This window comes from Myotis daubentonii, chromosome 6 (genome assembly GCF_963259705.1).
Source record: "Myotis daubentonii chromosome 6, mMyoDau2.1, whole genome shotgun sequence".
NCBI lineage: Eukaryota > Metazoa > Chordata > Mammalia > Chiroptera > Vespertilionidae > Myotis > Myotis daubentonii.
Genome location: NC_081845.1, coordinates 95422085 through 95440055, shown reverse-complemented (window position 1 = coordinate 95440055; position 17971 = coordinate 95422085). Strand labels below are relative to the sequence as shown.

Genomic DNA, 17971 nt, shown 5'->3' with positions numbered 1-17971 from the left:
GTCAGTCTGTCCCTGCAAGTACATCGTCTCTGTTTCTGTTCACTTAGATTTTCTTTAATATCTTCCAGTAAAGCTTTATCTTTTTCTCTACAAAGGGCTTGCACTCCTATTGTTAAATTTATTACTATTTTATATTTTGTTGCCATTGCAAATTGTATATTAAAACTTTTATTGCAGTGTAACATAAAGTACACAAATCAAGTGTACAGCTTCTTTTTTTTGGCTGGGTGCAGTGAACTTTATTGATGGTGCACGACAGAGCAGGGCTCCCTGGGCCCCTCCCCTTCTCCGGGGGTCTGGGATGGAAACGGTGGTCAGGAGATTCTCAGTGTGTCAGGGGTTCGATCTGGGGCAGGGACTCCCCAGCAGCGGAGGGCCTCTCTTCCTCTCGCTGGGGCTGATGGTCCAGGGGACTCTTACTCCTTGGAGGCCATGTGGACCATAAGGTCCACCACCCTGTTGCTGTAGCCGAATTCATTGTCATACCAGGAAACAAGCTTGACAAAGTGGTCATTGAGGGCAATGCCAGCCCCAGCATCAAAGGTGGAGGAGTGGGTGTCACTGTTAAAGTCGCAGGAGACCACCTGGTCCTCAGTATAGCCCAGGATGCCCTTGAGGGGGCCCTCTGACGCCTGCTTCACTACCTTCTTGATGTCATCGTATTTGGCAGCTTTCTCCAGGCAGCAAGTCAGATCCACCACCGACACATTGGGGGTGGGGACGCGGAAGGCCATGCCAGTGAGCTTCCCTTCAGCTCAGGGATGACCTTGCCCACAGCCTTGGCAGCGCCAGTAGAAGCAGGGATGATGTTCTGGGCAGCCCCTCGGCCATCACGCCACAGCTTCCCAGAGGGGCCATCCACGGTCTTCTGGGTGGCGGTGATGGCGTGGACTGTGGTCATGAGTCCCTCCACGATGCCAAAGTTGTCATGGATGACCTTGGCCAGGGGGGCCAAGCAGTGGGTGGTGCAGGAGGCATTGCTGACAATCTTGAGGGAGTTGTCATACTTGTCATGGTTCACACCCATCACAAACATGGGGGCGTCCGCAGAAGGGGCAGAGATGATGACCCTCTTGGCCCCGCCCTTCAAGTGAGCCCCAGCCTTCTCCATGGTAGTGAAGACACCGGTGGACTCCACAACATACTCAGCACCAGCATCACCCCATTTGATGTTGGCGGGATCTCGCTCCTGGAAGATGGAGATGGACTTCCCGTTGATGACCAGCTTCCCGTTCTCAGCCTTGACTGTGCCCTTGAACTTGCCGTGAGTAGAGTCATACTGGAACATGTAGACCATGTAGTTGAGGTCAATGAAGGGGTCATTGATGGCGACAATATCCACTTTGCCAGAGTTAAGAGCAGCCCTGGTGACCAGGTGCCCAATGCGGCCAAATCCGTTCACTCCGACCTTCACCATCGTGTCTCAGGGTTGTGGCTGCTGGCCCAGCGAGGAGGAGAGGCTGTCTGACGCACAGGGGAGCAGAGAGCCAGCTTCTTTTATATATGTATATATTCATGTAACCAAATGGTATCTTTTTTAAAGTTGTACTTTCAAACTGATGGGCACTGATGATAGAAATGCAATAGCTTTGTCTACTGATTTTTGAAAAAATGTATATTTTATTGATTTTTACAGAGAGGAAGGGAGAGGGATAGTTAGAAACATCGATGAGAGAGAAACACCGATCAGCTGCCTCCTGCACACCCCTACTGGGGATGTGCCCGCAACCAAGGTACATGCCCTTGACCAGAATTGAACCTGCGACCCTTTAGTCTGCAGGCCGACACTCTATTCACTGAGCCAAACCAGCTAGGGCTACTGATTTTTTTATATTGATCTTGATAAGTGAGTTTAGAAATAACCTTGCTAAACTCACTTATCAATTCTATTGAATTTTCTTTTCGCTGTTCATCCACTGAGCCACACCGGCTGTGCCAATTCTTATATATTTTTGTTGTCATTTAGTGGACTGGCTAAAACTTCCATTATTGTATTGATTAGGATTATTGAGAGCAGGCGTCCTTAACTTGTTCTTCATTTTAAGAGGAATGCTTTCACAAGACAAGTAGTAACAAGTGTTGGACAGGTTGTAGAGAAAACAACAATGAGGAATGCTTTCCGCATTTCAGCATTATTGTGATGTGTGCTACAAGGTTTTTGAAGATGTCCTTTATAAGGTTATGGGTTTTTCTTTAATATCAATGGATGTTGAATATGTTGAGTATTTTTCTACATCAACAGAGATGAATAAACTTTTCCCCTTTAATGTACTAAAGCAGTGGTTCTCAACCTTCTGGCCCTTTAAATACAGTTCTTCATGTTGTGACCCAACCATAAAATTAATTTCGTTGCTACTTCATAACTGTAATGTTGCTACTGTTATGAATCGTAATGTAAATATCTGATATGCAGGATGGTCTTAGGCGACCCTGGTGAAAGGGTCGTTCGACTGCCAAAGGGGTCGCGACCCACAGGTTGAGAACCGCTGTAAGGGTCCATATTTCTCCTAACGTGTGTATGTTGTGTTTAACTTTGATAAATGCCTTTTGCTATACATTCCTTTTCAGGTTTCCTTTCTCAGTTCTCCCTCCCTACCCATCCATTAACTGTTGGGCTTCTCCAGTTTCCTTCTTCACTCCTCACTCCTCTTCTCACAGTCAGCTCCCCTCCACAAGCAGGTGTGAATTCAAGTTAAAGCACTGGATTAGAGGGTAGGTGGCTTGAGTTTTGGTTCTGTCAGTCTCCAATTATGTACCAAGTCCTCTGCTGTTCAGTATTAAATCCTTGTTCTGACTACCGCCAGGATTGGTCGGAAACTCTGATGACTAAATGTAGTAGAACCACGCTACAAAGTATTCACAGGTTTTTGTTACCAAGGTAGTTACAGGTGGCCCGAGAGAACAGATAGAGCTTGTATTTAAAGCTAATGGATCTAGAACAGGGGTGGGCAAACTTTTTGGCTCGAGGGCCACAATGGGTTCTTAAACTGGACCGGAGGGCCAGAACAAAAGCATGGATGGAGTGTTTGTGTGAACTAATATAAATTCAAAGTAAACATCATTACATAAAAGGGTACGGTCTTTTTTTTTTTTTTTTTTAGTTTTATTCATTTCAAACGGGCCGTAGTTTGCCCACGGCTGATCTAGAATCTCTAGATCCACTCACAGTTAGTGACTCTGTTCCTGTGAAATGACACAGATGCCCGCCCACCCCCTCTCTCTTTCTTTTTTTTGGAGCCATTTTTAAATGGAGCCAGAGCAAGCATTCTAGAGGAACTGCATTGCTTGTCTTGTTCCTTGAAACTTTGGACTGGGCTAAATCACTATTGTTTTTTTTCCTTTTTTCGGTTTGTTTTAAAAAATTTTATTTTAAGAAAATCGATCACTATTGTGTACAAACATAAAGCCAGCAGGAAATTGGACATCCTGATCACAGGGACTGATGATTACAGACGTTTTATCTGAAGAGAGAAGCAGTGACCTACCCTGCGTAGCCCAGAGTAGCGCAGCTCGTCAGCACCAACAGGACTTTTTTTCATCTCATGTAATTAGTCCGTTTCTCTCACGAAAACCGCTTGCTTTCACCCTGTAATTAGGATCCTGTTTGGGTTTCTGCCTGAATCAGGAATTGCAATTCTTAGATTCCCGAGTGAACGCTTGACTCAACTGCTTTTTTGGGCTGACATACTTAACCTTTTTAACCCTTCAGCTAGCTTGCAGGTAAGATGTGCGAAGCACTCGACACGCAGTAAGAGCTCAGTGAACTTGGTGATTAGTCAATGGAGACAATGCACGTGCAGATTAGTCTGAAAAACATCAAAGACCCCATAAATAAAAGCAGCGACCCCACCGTGGGTTCGAGGCTCTGGCGGCCCTAAATCCGTTCTCCAGCACTAGTGAACGGCATCCAGGTACGGAGGAGGTCTGGTGAGGAGTCTGCAGAAAAAAGTCCTCCTCTGAGCCTCGAAACCCCACTGTCGAGCTTCCATGAAGCGTCAAGCTGCAGCCCTGGTCCCTAAATTTGGTTAGAAATGCCGGAAAGACCGGGGAATGGGCTGACGCGGCCTCTCACAGCCGCACGAGGGCGCCGCTCCCACTTCCGGGGCCAGCGGCCGAATCCGCGGGCGCGAGTGCGCTCCCTGCTGCAGTCGCTAGGGGCGCTCGTCCCGCCCGCGCCCGCATTGGACCTAGTGTGCGCACGCGTGGTTCCTGTCCGCCAGCGTCCCGCCCCCCACTGCGGTGACGTCCGCGCGGCGTGTGCAGGCATCGCCTGACGTAGCGGGCGGCGGCGGGAGCCTGCCTAAGCCCAGCGCGACCGCAGCGGGGGAGCGGGGTTAGAGACGTGCGGCCGGAAGTGGGACTAACCCGCCGGCCAAACTGGCAGGGGAAGGCGCCGGCCCGACGGGTGTGGCCTCGGGAGGCGGAGGGCGCTGCGATTGGCCCTCGGTTGTGGCGGCGGCGACGATTGGCCCCTGCGTGCGGAGCGAGGTGAGTGTGGCAACAGCCGTTGAAATTCAAAAGTGGCGGGTGTGGCACCTCCTGGGTGGCTGCCGGAGCGCGGAGCGCCCGTGTTCTGCGTCGCGAGCGGGCGAGGGAACGCAGGTCCCGGGAGCCGCGGCGCCCTGTTCCCTTCGTCGCGCCCCCTGGCACGTGTGGCGGGAGCTGGTCATGGAGCCGCAGGTGAGTAGGGCCGGCCTGGGTCTCCCGCCCGGGGCCGCGGGGCCGACGGCCGCCCCCGGTGCTGACGAGCCCCCGCCCCGGCCTACTTGGAGGACGAAGGTCTGTGCGGCCCCGAGTGATCGGGACGATTTAGGAGAGAAATTGGGCACAGTGAGTACTAAGAGGCAACACTTCTGAAGGGTTTTGCTGCAGGAGGCAGCAGAAAAGGGCGTAGCTGGCAGGGAAAGCAGAGTCAAGAAGCTGTGAGGCCGGAAGAAATGGCAGCGCCTGTTGGCTGCTGATCGGAATGACCCAGGGAGAATAGAAGGTGACGGCGTAGAGGCGACAGGAAGGGAGGGATTGCTGACGGTCGGACTCGGCGAGGGGCTGGGGTCTCGTGCCTTAGGCGCCGAGTAGTGGCTTTAGGAGGTTGGATGAATATCTGATTTCGTTTGTCCGTTTATTTTTTTAATCCTCACCCAAGGATATTTTTTTCATTGATTTTTAGAGAGAGTGGAAGGGAAGGGGAGAGACAGAGAGAAACATCTGTGTGAGAGACACATGATTCGTTGCCTCCCACCCCTGATTGAGGATGGGGCCTGCAACCTATGTGGGTGCCCCTGAGTCCTTGGGCCACGTTCTAACCACTGAGCAAACTGCTAGGGCTGAATATCTGTTTTTATAGGTTAAGTGCTCATGCTAATTGTACCAAGTGAGAGTCGTGTCTAGCTTTATAGATGGGAGAAAAATAAACACTGTACTCTTGGAGTTGTCCTGAACTGAATAAACCTATGAACACATTTTCTGAACCCACACAAATTCCTGGGTGGTAGGCCTTTGGTAGTAGAGAGACTGAAGGGCATTGGTTATAAAAAAAAAAAAAATAGTGTTTGACCTTGGAAAATTTAAAGAAATATTTTTTGGGTACATTTCTGCAGGTGACGGGACCCTCTCCCCTTTATGTGTATGTACTAGTAAGCCAATGATTTGGATGTTGTGCAATTTAAGTATTCTCCTACTGATAGACATCTGATTTTATTCCTTTAAAAATGTACTGAGCCATGCTACGTAGCAGACATTGTACTAGGTACTCTGGTTATACAGTTGTGAACAAAATAGATGTGTTCATGTGATGCTCACAATCTAACATAAGGAAAGACCAATAAACTAAAATGTAAGAAGCCAGGGTATCAGGTGGTTTCGGAGTTTTCTCTATAGTGATGCTCTGCTGTGAATATCGTGCATATGTCTATTTGTATCACAGGTAGTTCAAAGTCACTTGGCCAAAGCTGAACTTCCCAAAGTAGTCCTTCAGGTACTCTCAGATCTCTCCGTGTTATTTCTTACAACTGCATGTGAATCTACAATGACTTTATCATGAAAAGTTTAATTAAAAACAAAACCAGCTCTTCCTCCTGTGATCCTGATTAATGGAACCACGGCAGGTATCTGAGAGTCAGCCTGGACTCCTGCATCTCCCTCACTGCCTACCCTCTATCTCTCTCCCCCAAGGCAGCTCCCAGGTAGATCAATACAGTGGTCCCTCTTATCCCAGATTTTGCTTTCCATGATTTCAGTTACCTGTGGTCCAAAAATATTAAATGGAAAATTCCAGAAACAAATGACTCAAAAGTTTTAAATTGCATGCCATTCTGTCCATACCTATCCTTCTGTCCTGCCTGGAACATGGATCATCCCTTTGTCCAGCATATCCATGCTGTGTAGGCCACCTGTCTGTTAGTCACTTCGTAGCCATCTCGGTTATTAGGTCAGCTGTCAGGGTATGGCAGTGCTTGTGTTCAAGTTACCCTTATTTTACTTAGTAATGACTCCAAAGCCATTCACAAAATTTTTATTATAGTCCTAGAGGCCCAGTGCATGAATTCATGCATCAGTGGGGTCCCTGGGCCTGGCCTGCGGGGTTGGGCTGAAACCGGCTCTCCGACATCCCCTGAGGGGTCCCTGATTGTGAGAAGGCGCAGGCCAGGCCCATGGACCCCACTGGTGCACCATCCGGGCCAGGGAGAGACGCTGGAGATGGGCCAGCCAGGGAGGGACTGTGGGAGGGCTCCAGGGCATGTCCAACCCCTATTGGCTGGACCCCAGCAGCAAGCTAACCTACTGGTGGGAGCATCTGCTCCCTGGTGGTCAGTGCACGTCATAGCGACTGGTTGAGCAACCTTAGCTTATCATTAGCATATTATGCTTTGATTGGTTGAACTGCCTACCGATCGGTCGACCAGACACTGAGCATATTAGGCTTTTATTATATACGATGTTGTTAAAATTGCCCTGCTTCCTAGTTATAGTTATTAATCTCTAAATTTTATCATAGGTATATGTGTGTGTATAGGAAAAACCATAGTATTTATAGGATGCAGTACTGTCTGAGGTTTCGGGCACCCACTGGAGATCCTGGAAAGTATCTCCTGCAGATAACAGGGGCCGGGGAACTACTGTGCTTGGCTTCATGTAATGCAGCTCCTCGTTGGCCTTCTCTCAGATGGATTTCTACTTAGCATAGACCAAGCATGTCAAACTTGCACCTGGCGGGCCGCATTTGACACGCTTGACTTAGACTCTTAGAGGGCCCCTCTCTACTGAGTTCCTTGAGAATTAAGCTCTAATGCCCTAAGGCAGTGGTCGGCAAACTCATTAGTCAACAGAGCCAAATATCAACAGCACAACAATTGAAATTTCTTTTGAGAGCCAAATTTTTTATTTTTTTTAATTTTTTTTAAAATATATTTTATTGATTTTTTTACAGAGAGGAAGGGAGAGAGATAGAGAGTTAGAAACATCGATGAGAGAGAGACATCGATCAGCTACCTCCTGCACATCTCCTACTGGGGCTATGCCCGCAACCCAGGTACATGCCCTTGACCGGAATCGAACCTGGGACCTTTCAGTCCGCAGGCCGACGCTCTATCCACTGAGCCAAACCGGTTTTGGCAGGAGAGCCAAATTTTTTAAACTTAAACTATATAGGTAGGTACATTCTTATTAACTAAATTAGGGTACTCCTAAGGCTTAGGAAGAGCCACACTCAAGGGGCCAAAAGAGCCGCATGTGGCTCACGAGCCGCAGTTTGCCGACCACGGCCCTCAGACATCCTTTGTATCTAATGAATTAACTTCTCTTTCAAGCAACTAAAATCTTCAGAGCTGTATACATTCTTGGGAGAACAGAAAATAGATCGTCTTCTGTGGAGCTCAGTTCTCTTGTGGTGCCCCAGTTTGGAAAGGCGGCCTTAGAAAATAAGCTCTGGGAAGCAGAGACTTCATGTTCTTTACTTGCCAGTACCTAGAACAGCGCCTGTTACAGAGCAGTCTGTCAACAATTCTTAGTGCAAAAATCCTTGTTGAGCCTTGGCTGGTTTGGCTCAGTGGATGGAACGTTGGCCTGTGGACTGAAGGGTCCCAGGTTCGATTCCGGTCAAGGGCACATGCCTGGGCTTTGAGCTCGATTCCCGGTGGGGGGCATGTAGGAGGCAGCTGATCAATGATACTCTCTCATTGATGTTTCTGACTCTCTCTCCCTCTCCCTTCCTCTCTGAAATCAATAAAAATATATGTTTTAAAAAATCTTCGTTGAATGGGTGAATGAAGGAATGATGCAGTGTCTGCCTCTGATACCTCTCATCTTCTAGTTCTATTCATTTTTCACTTTGCTCATAGTTCACTTTTTACATACAAATCTAGTCATATTATTCTCCTGACTAAAAGTCAACAGGGTCCCTCTTGCCGTCAGTAAACTCCAGGCTCTATCATGGCATACCAACCACTACAGTCTTTTCTCTTCTGCCTCTTTTCTCGTCTCCCCACTTTCTATGCAGTTTCCTCTGTTCAGCTTAACAGAACAGTGTGTCACTTGCTGAATGCATTCTTCCTTGCTTTTTGCCTGGAATGCTCTTGGCCAAAACCCATCAAGCCAACTCTTTCTCACCCTGAAGGCTCTGCCCAAAAATACTTTTTAGAAGTGTTCTCCGACACATTTACACTAGATGCCCACCCCCCTCCTCTGGGATCCTTTTAGGATAGCACTAAGTAAAGTTTTAGTCGTCTCGAATGCTTCCCTTCCGACTGTCCATGAACATCTTGAGGGCACAGACGATAGCTATTACTCCAGAACCTAGATCATTTCCTGGCTTTTAGTAAACATTGAATGAATGAAGTAAACTGAAGGGAAGAGAGAGACTGGCCTTGGAATTAAGTTACCTCTAGTGAAAATCAAAAGTTGATCTATACACAGTGCCCTCCTGGTGGTGGGATAGGAGTAGGGTGATGAATTGTCCCTGTTTGCATGGGAATGACCTAATTTTAGCACTGAAATTCCCATGTCCTCTAAGAAACCCCTCAGTTCTAGTCAAACCAGAATGGCTGGTAACCATGGGGTGAACATAATCCCCAGGCCCTGAATTGTGCTGCTTAAAGGAGAGGTTCTTTCTTTCCCTTTGCCCCCACCTCATGCCTCTGTACTTCGGTGGTCTCCAAACTGGCCAAGCTACTTGCTGGCCTTCCCTCTGCAAGTTGGCCTACTTACAGCTCATTCTTATTCTTTACAATAGGCTCGTTTGCATAGTTTTCAGATGCTTAATCAGAAAGTGTGTCTGGCTTTCCATGTATGCAGGGCTAAAGCCTAAACTCCTTAGCTTGGCATCAAAGCCCTACAAGGCAGTGTTTGCCTAATGGTTAAAACATGGCCTTCAGAACAGACTGTCTACATTCTAACCCTGGCTCTGCCTTTTATTGGCTGATGACAAGCTATTTTACATCAGTACCACCTCTGGGCTGCTCTGAGGATTAAGTTGATACAAATATAGCATTTAAAACAGTTCCTAATAAATGTTACCTGCTCCTCCAACCCAGTTTGCAACTTTATCTATCTTCCACTCTCTCCCTTACTGTCCTCAGCTCTAGCTAAAGGAGTGTGTTGGTTTCACAGTCACACCATGTGTGTGTTTGTTTTTGCCTTCTAAAAGAAGTGTCCATTTCTCTCTGCTTATATAAGTACTACTTAGCTGAAGTCCAAAGTCCGCCCACCGTCTCCCTTAAAGATTGCTCCCACTTCTCCATGCTTTTTATTATTATTATTATTATTATTATTATTATTATTATTATTAATTATTGATTTCAGAGAGGAAGGGAGAGGGAGAGAGAGATATAAACATCAATGAAGAGAGTCATTGATCGGCTGCTTCCTGCACGCCCCCTACTGGGGTTCAAACCTGCAACCGGGCAAGTGCCCTTGACCAAAATCGAACCCGGGACCCTTCAGTCTGCAGACCAATGTTCTTTCCACTGAGCCGTACCAGGTAGGGCCTCCATGCTTTTTGGCTGCCATATAGTCTGTGGCATAAGAGCTCCAAAGTTAATGCTGTTGGTAGTGATGTTGAGGACTAGGCTGGGTGGCCAAAAAGCAGAGGTCTTTGGACGTTTGGGTTCTAGGGTGATGTCTTAAGTGTCTCTTTTTTCCCAGCAGAGGTCCCCTTTGTTGGAAGTGAAGGGTAACTTAGAGTTGAAGAGACCCCTGGTCAAGGCCCCTTCCCGGCTGCCTCTCTCAGGAAGCAGGTTTAAGAGGGGGCGTGACCAGATGGAGGATGTCTTGGAGCCAGAAAAGGTGAGCTGGGTTTAGAAAGCTGTGTGTGTGTGCGTGCGTGCGTGTGTGTGTGTGTGTGTGTGTGTGAGAGAGAGAGAGAGAGAGAGAGAGAGAGGGAATGTAAACCCATCAGGGAGGGTAACTGTGGACCCTGTCCTTGTCTCTCCCTAGAAAAGGACACGAGGCCTGGGCACAGCGACCAAGTTTGCCACATCCCACCACAGAGCTCCGGTCATCACCACAGTGCCCCAGACACAAGGCCAGACCGCAGGTGGGCTCTGGGGGTGGACAGATCAGTACTCTCCAACTCCTTTTCTTTTAATTTTAGCTTAGTTTGAACAGGGAATATGTTTCACTTGTTCCAAAATTTCAAAGGCACAAAAGTTGTTATACTTCTGAAAAGTCTCCCTCTTACCTCTGTCCCCCAGCCACCCACTTCCCCTCCCTAGGGACCACTGTGTGTTCTTCAGGGCTATTCTATGGGTAGCCAAGCAAATACATGTTCCCTAACATCTTTTTGCATAGATGTAGCACACTTTTCACATGGTTCCGCCCCCGCTCTCTTTGCGTCTCCTGGTCCAGCTTGTTTCTTAGCGTGCTCAGTAATTTCTGGTCCTGGGAAAGGATATCTTTAGGAGTTGGCCAGACCTAGCGGAAGAGGAAAGTTTTCTAGTTTCTAATCCTCAGTAAAAGCAACTGCTCTGCCCGTCGCCCAGCCAGAGTACATGCCACCCTGAGAGTGATAGCTCTTTTCCTCTGTCCCATTTCCTGACAGCTCCAAAAGTTCCCAAGAAGACAGGCCCGCGATGTTCCACAGCCGTTGCCACAGGTGATTAGCCCTTAAGGGCCCTATGGGCTGAGCAGGGGTTGGGGTCCATGTAAAGGGAGAATGAAGGAGGTGGAAGTTCACTGTGCTGATGTCGCCTCCCCAATTCTCTAGTGTTGAAGACTCAGAAGGCGGGCCCCGCTGTTCCTGCCCAGAAGCCTGACAGTAGGTGGCAAACATGGCTGGGCTGCCTGTGAGAGGCTGGGATAGGGAAGGGGAGGTGGTGAGTACCCAGAAGAATCCATCTGTCTCTTCCCTGTCTGGAGGAGAAGGAGATGTAGCATCAGGTGTGGAAGCCCTAAAGGTTAAGAGGGAGGAGAGATAGGGAACCAAGACTTGACCTTGGTCCTTTCTGTGCCCATCTTAGCAGCAGCTGCTCCTCCTAAGCTGGGCGGGAAGAAACCCGGCAAACGTCCAGCCTGGGACTTAAAGGGTCAGTTATGTGACCGAAATGCAGAGCTGAAATGCTACCGTGAGAGGACTCAGACTTTGGACCAGGAGAACCAACAGCTGCGGGACCAGCTCAGGGAGGCCCAGCAGCAAGCCACGGCCCTGGGGGCAGAACGCAAGACACTGGAAGGGGAGTTGGCCAGGGTACGGGCCCAGGCTGAGCAGGGCCAACAGGAGCTGGGGAACCTGAGTGCCCGTGTCCTGGAGCTGGAAGAGCGGCTGGGCACGCAGGAGGGCTTGGTGCAAGAGCTCCAGAAAGAACAGTTGGGATTGCAGGCGGAGCGGAGGGAACTGGCCACCCGGCTGGAGGAGCAGGAGGTAAGGACCAGCTTCTCACCAAATGCTGCTCCTGCTTTCCAGGTTTGGGCTTAGAATCCCTGACCACCTCTGTCCAGCAGCGTACCTATATCCTCTACCCTTCTTTAAAAAAAAAAAGATTGGTTTTTTTCCTCCCAAAGATTTTTTTATTGATTTTTTTTTTTTTTTTTTTTTTTTTTAGAGAGAGAGGAAGGGAGAGGGAGAGAGAGAGACATCTATTGATTGCCTCCTGCATGCCCCCTACTGGGGATCAAGCCCACAACCCTGGCATGTGCCCTGACTGGGAATGGAACCAGCAAGCTTCGGCAAGGAACGATGCCCAACTCACCGAGCCACACCAGCCAGGGCTGTCCTCTACCCTTCTTTACCCCTCTGTTTTCTTTCTTTTTTTTTCTTCATTGATTAAGGTATTACATATGTGTCCTTATCCCCCCATTGCCCCCTCACCCCCCTGTTGTATGTGTCCATTGGTTAGGCTTATATGCATGCATACAAGTCCTTTGGTTTATCCCTCCCCTTACCCCCACCCTGTTTTCATAGCTCCTCCAATCTATGTCTCCCCTATTCCTCCATCACCTTTCTTTCTGTATCTTTCCTCATCAAAAATCCCCATGCATTTTTCTCCCTCTTCACATGTCCATCTACTGCTTGGTGAGCACCCACTAGATTGACTAACTTGCAGTCTCTTAAATGACTCCATTCTCGCTCCGGGGATTTGGCATCTGCACGTCCCTCTTTGTGGGACGCTCTTTCTGTATTCTCGCCTTCCCCTGGCTCACTCCTATCCTTTTGGGTGTCGGCCAGGACATCATCTTCCTGTGCCTCTTCTGGATGTGCCCATTGCCTCCTGTTCCCCTACCGTGATTCCCATTTCTTCTTTACCAGACTGTGAAGTCATTGGAGGCAGGGGCCACCCCACCTCCACTCCCACCCTATCATGACTTGTTCTGATTCTTGCTTTTTCTTGCCCTCTCTGTTTTGTTCTGGGCAGAGGAGGCTTCAGGCATCAGAAGCAGCTCTGTCAGGTAGCCAAGCGGAGGTGGCATCTCTGCGCCAAGAGGCTGCAGCCCAGGCGACCTTACTGGCTGAGCGAGAAGAACGTCTCCATGGGCTAGAGATGGAGCGCCGGCGACTACACAACCAGCTACAGGAGCTCAAAGGCAACATCCGTGTGTTCTGTCGGGTCCGCCCTGTCCTTCCAGGGGAGCCCACCCCACCCCCTGGCTTCCTCCTGTTTCCCTCAGGCCCTGCTGGGCCCTCTGATCCTCCAACCCACCTCAGCCTCCTCCGGTGTGATGAGCGGCGTGGGACCCTGAGTGGGGTGCCAGCCCCCCCGACTCGCCACGACTTCTCCTTTGACCGGGTATTCCCGCCAGGGAGTGGACAGGACGAAGTGTTTGAGGAGATTGCCATGCTTGTCCAGTCAGCCCTGGATGGCTACCCAGTATGCATCTTTGCCTACGGCCAAACAGGAAGCGGCAAGACATTCACAATGGAGGGTGGGCCTGGGGGAGACCCCCAGGTGGAGGGGCTAATTCCTAGGGCCCTGCGGCACCTGTTCTCTGTAGCCCAAGAGCTGAGCGGCCAGGGCTGGACCTATAGCTTTGTGGCAAGCTACGTAGAGATCTACAATGAGACTGTCCGAGACCTCCTGGCCACCGGGACCCGGAAGGGCCAGGGGGGTGAGTGCGAGATTCGCCGGGCAGGGCCAGGGAGTGAGGAGCTTACTGTCACCAATGCCCGCTATGTTCCTGTCTCCTGTGAGAAAGAGGTAAGCACTGATGGCACTGTGGCTGGAAAATGGGGAGGAGTGGACGGCGACGTGAGATGGAGGTGGATGAAGGGAAGGGAAGGGAAGGGAAGGTGTGAGGACCAGCTGCCTATTCACTGTGGGCTGGGGACTGGGGTGGATCTGCCTTCAGAACTGCGGAGCAGGGAGGAGAGAGGCCCCTCCTGAAGCAGGGCTGTCGCTGGCCCCCTGCCCACTGCCTCTCACCTCACTTCTTATTGCTCTCCTTGCTCACTATGCTGGAGCCATGTTCTAGCTCATTCCTGAGCCCACGAGTCACACTGATCCCATCAGGGTCGTGGAGCTCGCTGCTTCCTTTTGCCTCTGGAATGGCGTGCTCCCTCACTGCCTGAAGATCCCGCCATCCTGTCTAAAGTTGCAGTCCTCACTTCACTCTTACACACTCCTTATTTTTCTGTTTCATTTTACTCCTTCGTACTCTCAGACATGTTGTGTATTTTACTTACTTGTCTCTTCGCTGGCTAGAAAGAAAGCTCCCGGAGGGCAGGTGCTGACTCATGTTCATTGCCATTGCTGACATCGCTCTGTACTGACTTCTGGCCTGCTGTTGCCCCTTGCTCTTCCCTCCCAGGTGGAGACTCTGCTCCTTCTGGCCCGCCAGAACCGGGCTGTAGCCCGCACAGCCCAGAATGAGCGGTCATCACGCAGCCATAGTGTGTTCCAGCTGCAGATCTCTGGGGAGCATGCGGGGCGAGGCCTACAGTGTGCGGCCCACCTCAATCTTGTGGACCTGGCCGGGAGCGAGCGGCTAGACCCTGGCTTAGCCCTCGGTCCTGGGGAGCGGGAACGCCTTCGGGAAACACAGGCCATTAACAGCAGCCTGTCCACGCTGGGGCTCGTCATCATGGCTTTGAGCAACAAGGTGGGAATGGGGTTGGGGCAGGTGGGACCTGGGGCTGACTGTGCTGAACCCTGTCCAGTCCTAATCACTGGTCCCCCTCAACCTCCTAGGAGTCCCATGTACCATACCGGAACAGCAAGCTCACCTACCTGCTGCAGAACTCTCTGGGGGGCAGTGCTAAGATGTGAGTGGAAGGGGCAGGTGGGAGGGGTGGGGTGGGGACTGTAATGCTGGGGTCAGGTGGGAAAGGGGAAACCGTAGAGACCTGGTCCAGGCTCCACACGGCCACTAATGCTGGGGTTTGGACCCCCCTCTCCTCTCTCCACAGGCTCATGTTTGTGAACATTTCTCCACTAGAAGAGAACGCCTCAGAGTCCCTCAACTCCCTCCGCTTTGCCTCTAAGGTGTGGTTACCGCCAAGCCCAGGCCCTGTCAGGACCCCTGGGTGACCGTGGGTTTCTGCATCTGCACCCCTTCTGTCCTCTGGCCAGGGCACATTCATCCAGAAAGGACTTAGAATGGCTAGTCATCTGCAGCACACACCCATCTAGATAGATTTTTAACTATTGGCTTCTGGGGATTTTTAATTAAGTTTTTAGAAATAGGTAAACTGCATAGGAAGCTATACACTACCCCCATCCACCTTATTTTCCCCACCTGTCATTTTTATTATCTATCATTTTACTTATTCTAATGTCCCTCATCCTTATATAAAAGACTTCTCTCCCTCTCTCTTATCTATGTTATTCTGCATTTTGTTTTGCTTAACAAGACAGCCTCAAGATTACTCCCCACCCCACACAGAGATCATCCCATTGTTTTCACATCTGCCTAGGAACTGAGTAGAAGGACTAAAGTTTATCCACCAGTTCCCTCTACTGGGCACTTGGACTGTTTCCACACTTTATTACAAACAAGGTCATGTTGACTAGTCTTGTATGTATGTCATTTCCTATTTGTTTAATTATATCTAACTATCTAGGGAAGGATGCCTTGAAATGCGATTGCTGGATCAAAAGAGACCCAGAGGTTTTTCAGACCATTCCAAATAGTGTGAGTTCAGGCTCCGAACCACACGAGGGTCAGCTGTGGCCATGGCCATGAATTCTCTAGGACAGCGGTCGCCAACCTTTCAGACCTCATGGACTACCAGTGGCCCGTGGACCACCGGTTGGTGACTGCTCTAGGATACTTGTACTCCCTTCACTAGAATTAAGTCAGAAAGTGTTTTTACTGCCTGCCTCTGAAGGGTCATTTCTTTTCTCCGGTCACTCATTTTCCTGAGGCTGTAACCCGGCGATGGATTCTGGCTTTTTTCAGGGTCTCTGGTCAGGTGTGCCCTCCTGCTCCACTGGGGCTTCAGCCTTTCTTGCTGCCATGGAAGTAGTCAGCCACCTTGGCACCCTTACCTGGTCTTTTGCTTTGATCAGTATTTCCCTTGCTATCTGGCAATCGAGTTTAAGTTATAGCAACATCATTAACACCAGACAAGATAAATCTTGAATATCCTCTGATACCCAGCTTATATATATTACGTTTACCTGATTATCTCAGAAATGTCTTTTATACATTAGGCTTGTTCTGATCAGGATTCAAGCAAGGGCCACTCAGATAATTTAGCTGAAATGATCTCTTAACTCTCTCTTTAACCTATATTAACCCCATGCCCTTTGATGGTATTTATTTGTTGAAGAAATAGGGTCATTTGTCCTACAGAATAACCATATTCTGGATTTTAGCTGATTGTTTCCTCTTTCCTCCATAATTTTTGTTGTGGGTTTAAATTTCTTAGCAAGTAAACTTCCATGAAGTGGTACACTTTCTATCAAATCATATCAGGAAGCATCCAATATCTAGTTGTTCCACTTTTAATGATACAAATATTGATCATTGGATTTGGGTGTTGTCAGCCTGATCTATCCAGTAAGAACTCCGATCGACTTTTTCACCTAGTGATTTTATCAAGCAGGGATCATACCCAGGTCTTATTAGGTAATGTTAAAATGGTGATTTTCTAATTTTCTCAGTTCTACATTTATTAGTCCAGATTCTTCTATAAAATACTTCCCATCTATTTGGTTACTCTGAAATTCAGTCCATGTAGGAAAGGCAGAATAAATGCAGGATTCTTTATCAATTTTCAGTTTTATAAATTGATGCCCAGGCAACTTCTAAAGGTGACCAGTGAGTTTTCGTCAGGAGTTATCATTGTACAGATGCTTATGTATTTGATACGTGTCCTTTGCAGGTGTCATTCTTTCTGATGCGCAAATTATACATCTTTGTCCATTGTGTGCTACTTCACTTTGGCTATGTCCTTTAAACGGGTCCCCAGTAGTCTTTATTCCAGGTTCGTCTTGTACATTTCCTGCTCTAGACTTGAAATCATTGATTTTCCTTGGTCCCTAAATGTTATTGTTCTATTTAGCTTATTAAACGTTAGTGGTGGGAGGGCTACAAATGAAAGCTCCTCCTGTCTCTGCTCCTGTCGGGGACCTGCATCTGTTCTAGGCCTTTTCACCTCTTCCAGTCCCAGGAGGCCCAGTGGAGGACTGACCGTAACTGAGGCCAGCGTGAACCTGTCTCAGAGCCTTACCTAAGTGTTCTCTGAGGGCAGCCCTAATATTGTGGTTGGGGAATGATCTTCGGAAACCGAGTCTCTTGGTTGCTCTGAAAACTTTTGTATTCTGTCTATCTCCTCTGCCCACAGGTGAACCAGTGTGTCATTGGTACTGCCCAGGCCAATAGGAAATGAAGACAGATCCAGATCTTTCCGGGGTGGAAGTAGGGGCGAGGGATGCTTTATTGGGGTAGGGGTGGTGCCCTGTTACCCGGGCCTATCAAATAAAGAAAAGCTTTCTGTGTGTGTGTTTTTTCCCCCTTAAATAAAGGTTTTGTTAGCAGTTGCCCAAGAAGGGTATTTTTCTTATCTGTAAAAATGGGAACTGTGGATCTGTCCACTCTACCCACCATCTGTGCGTTTTGCAGGGCGAGAGCCGCCTCTTTTCTCCTTAAGCCGTACCTTGGGTTCTGGGTGGCTTTCAGCTCCCATACCCTCCCCCCTGTCCACAGCGGGAGGGGCGCCCACTGGCCATCCACAGGCCTCCCTGAGGGGTGGGAGCCGAGGCCCAAGGACGGGCTGGCGCACCCTCCCACTAACCGCGGGCTCTTTCCTCCCGCCCTTTCCCGGTCCGCCCGTTCGAACGGCCAGGGCTGGCCCTGCCCCGCTGCCCATTGGCCGGCTCTCGCGGCGTCACCGCCCGGTGCTAGCCCTCCTGTCGCGCTCTGACCCGGGAGCGCGGGGCCCACGCCGGCGGCCGAGCCCCTGGCGCCAACTGACGCCGCCGCCGCCCCGGGAGGAGGGACTCGGCCGTCCCAGGTGCCGCGCGGGAGGGGTCGCGCGTGCGCAGAAGCGCGGGGCGGGGCGGAGTAGCACCGGGAGGGCGGGGCTGGGGCAAAGGCGGGAGAG

At 49.6% G+C, this 17971-nt stretch overlaps 1 protein-coding gene and 1 pseudogene across 4 annotated transcripts; one reads left to right on the top strand and one right to left on the bottom strand.

The window, feature by feature from the left end:
• Positions 1 to 210: 210 nt before the first annotated feature.
• Positions 211 to 1485, bottom strand: LOC132237467 (glyceraldehyde-3-phosphate dehydrogenase-like; annotated as a pseudogene).
• Positions 1486 to 4329: 2844 nt separating this feature from the next.
• KIFC1 (kinesin family member C1) lies at positions 4330 to 17408 on the top strand. 4 transcript variants are annotated; one of them, XM_059701978.1, is made up of 11 exons: positions 4330 to 4488; positions 10141 to 10278; positions 10429 to 10528; positions 11033 to 11086; positions 11198 to 11248; positions 11451 to 11851; positions 12843 to 13622; positions 14233 to 14523; positions 14613 to 14686; positions 14831 to 14906; positions 17213 to 17408. In XM_059701978.1, the coding sequence occupies exons 2-11, from the start codon at positions 10252 to 10254 to the stop codon at positions 17255 to 17257; spliced, it is 1899 nt and encodes a 632-aa protein (XP_059557961.1). In that variant the 5' UTR covers positions 4330 to 4488; positions 10141 to 10251; the 3' UTR covers positions 17258 to 17408. The 4 variants fall into 4 exon arrangements, with proteins under 4 accessions (XP_059557961.1, XP_059557962.1, XP_059557960.1 ...); XM_059701979.1 differs by lacking the exon at positions 4330 to 4488 and adding an exon at positions 4498 to 4680 and having other exon boundaries at positions 10138 to 10278; XM_059701977.1 differs by lacking the exon at positions 4330 to 4488 and adding an exon at positions 4521 to 4680 and having other exon boundaries at positions 11454 to 11851.
• Positions 17409 to 17971: the final 563 nt, after the last annotated feature.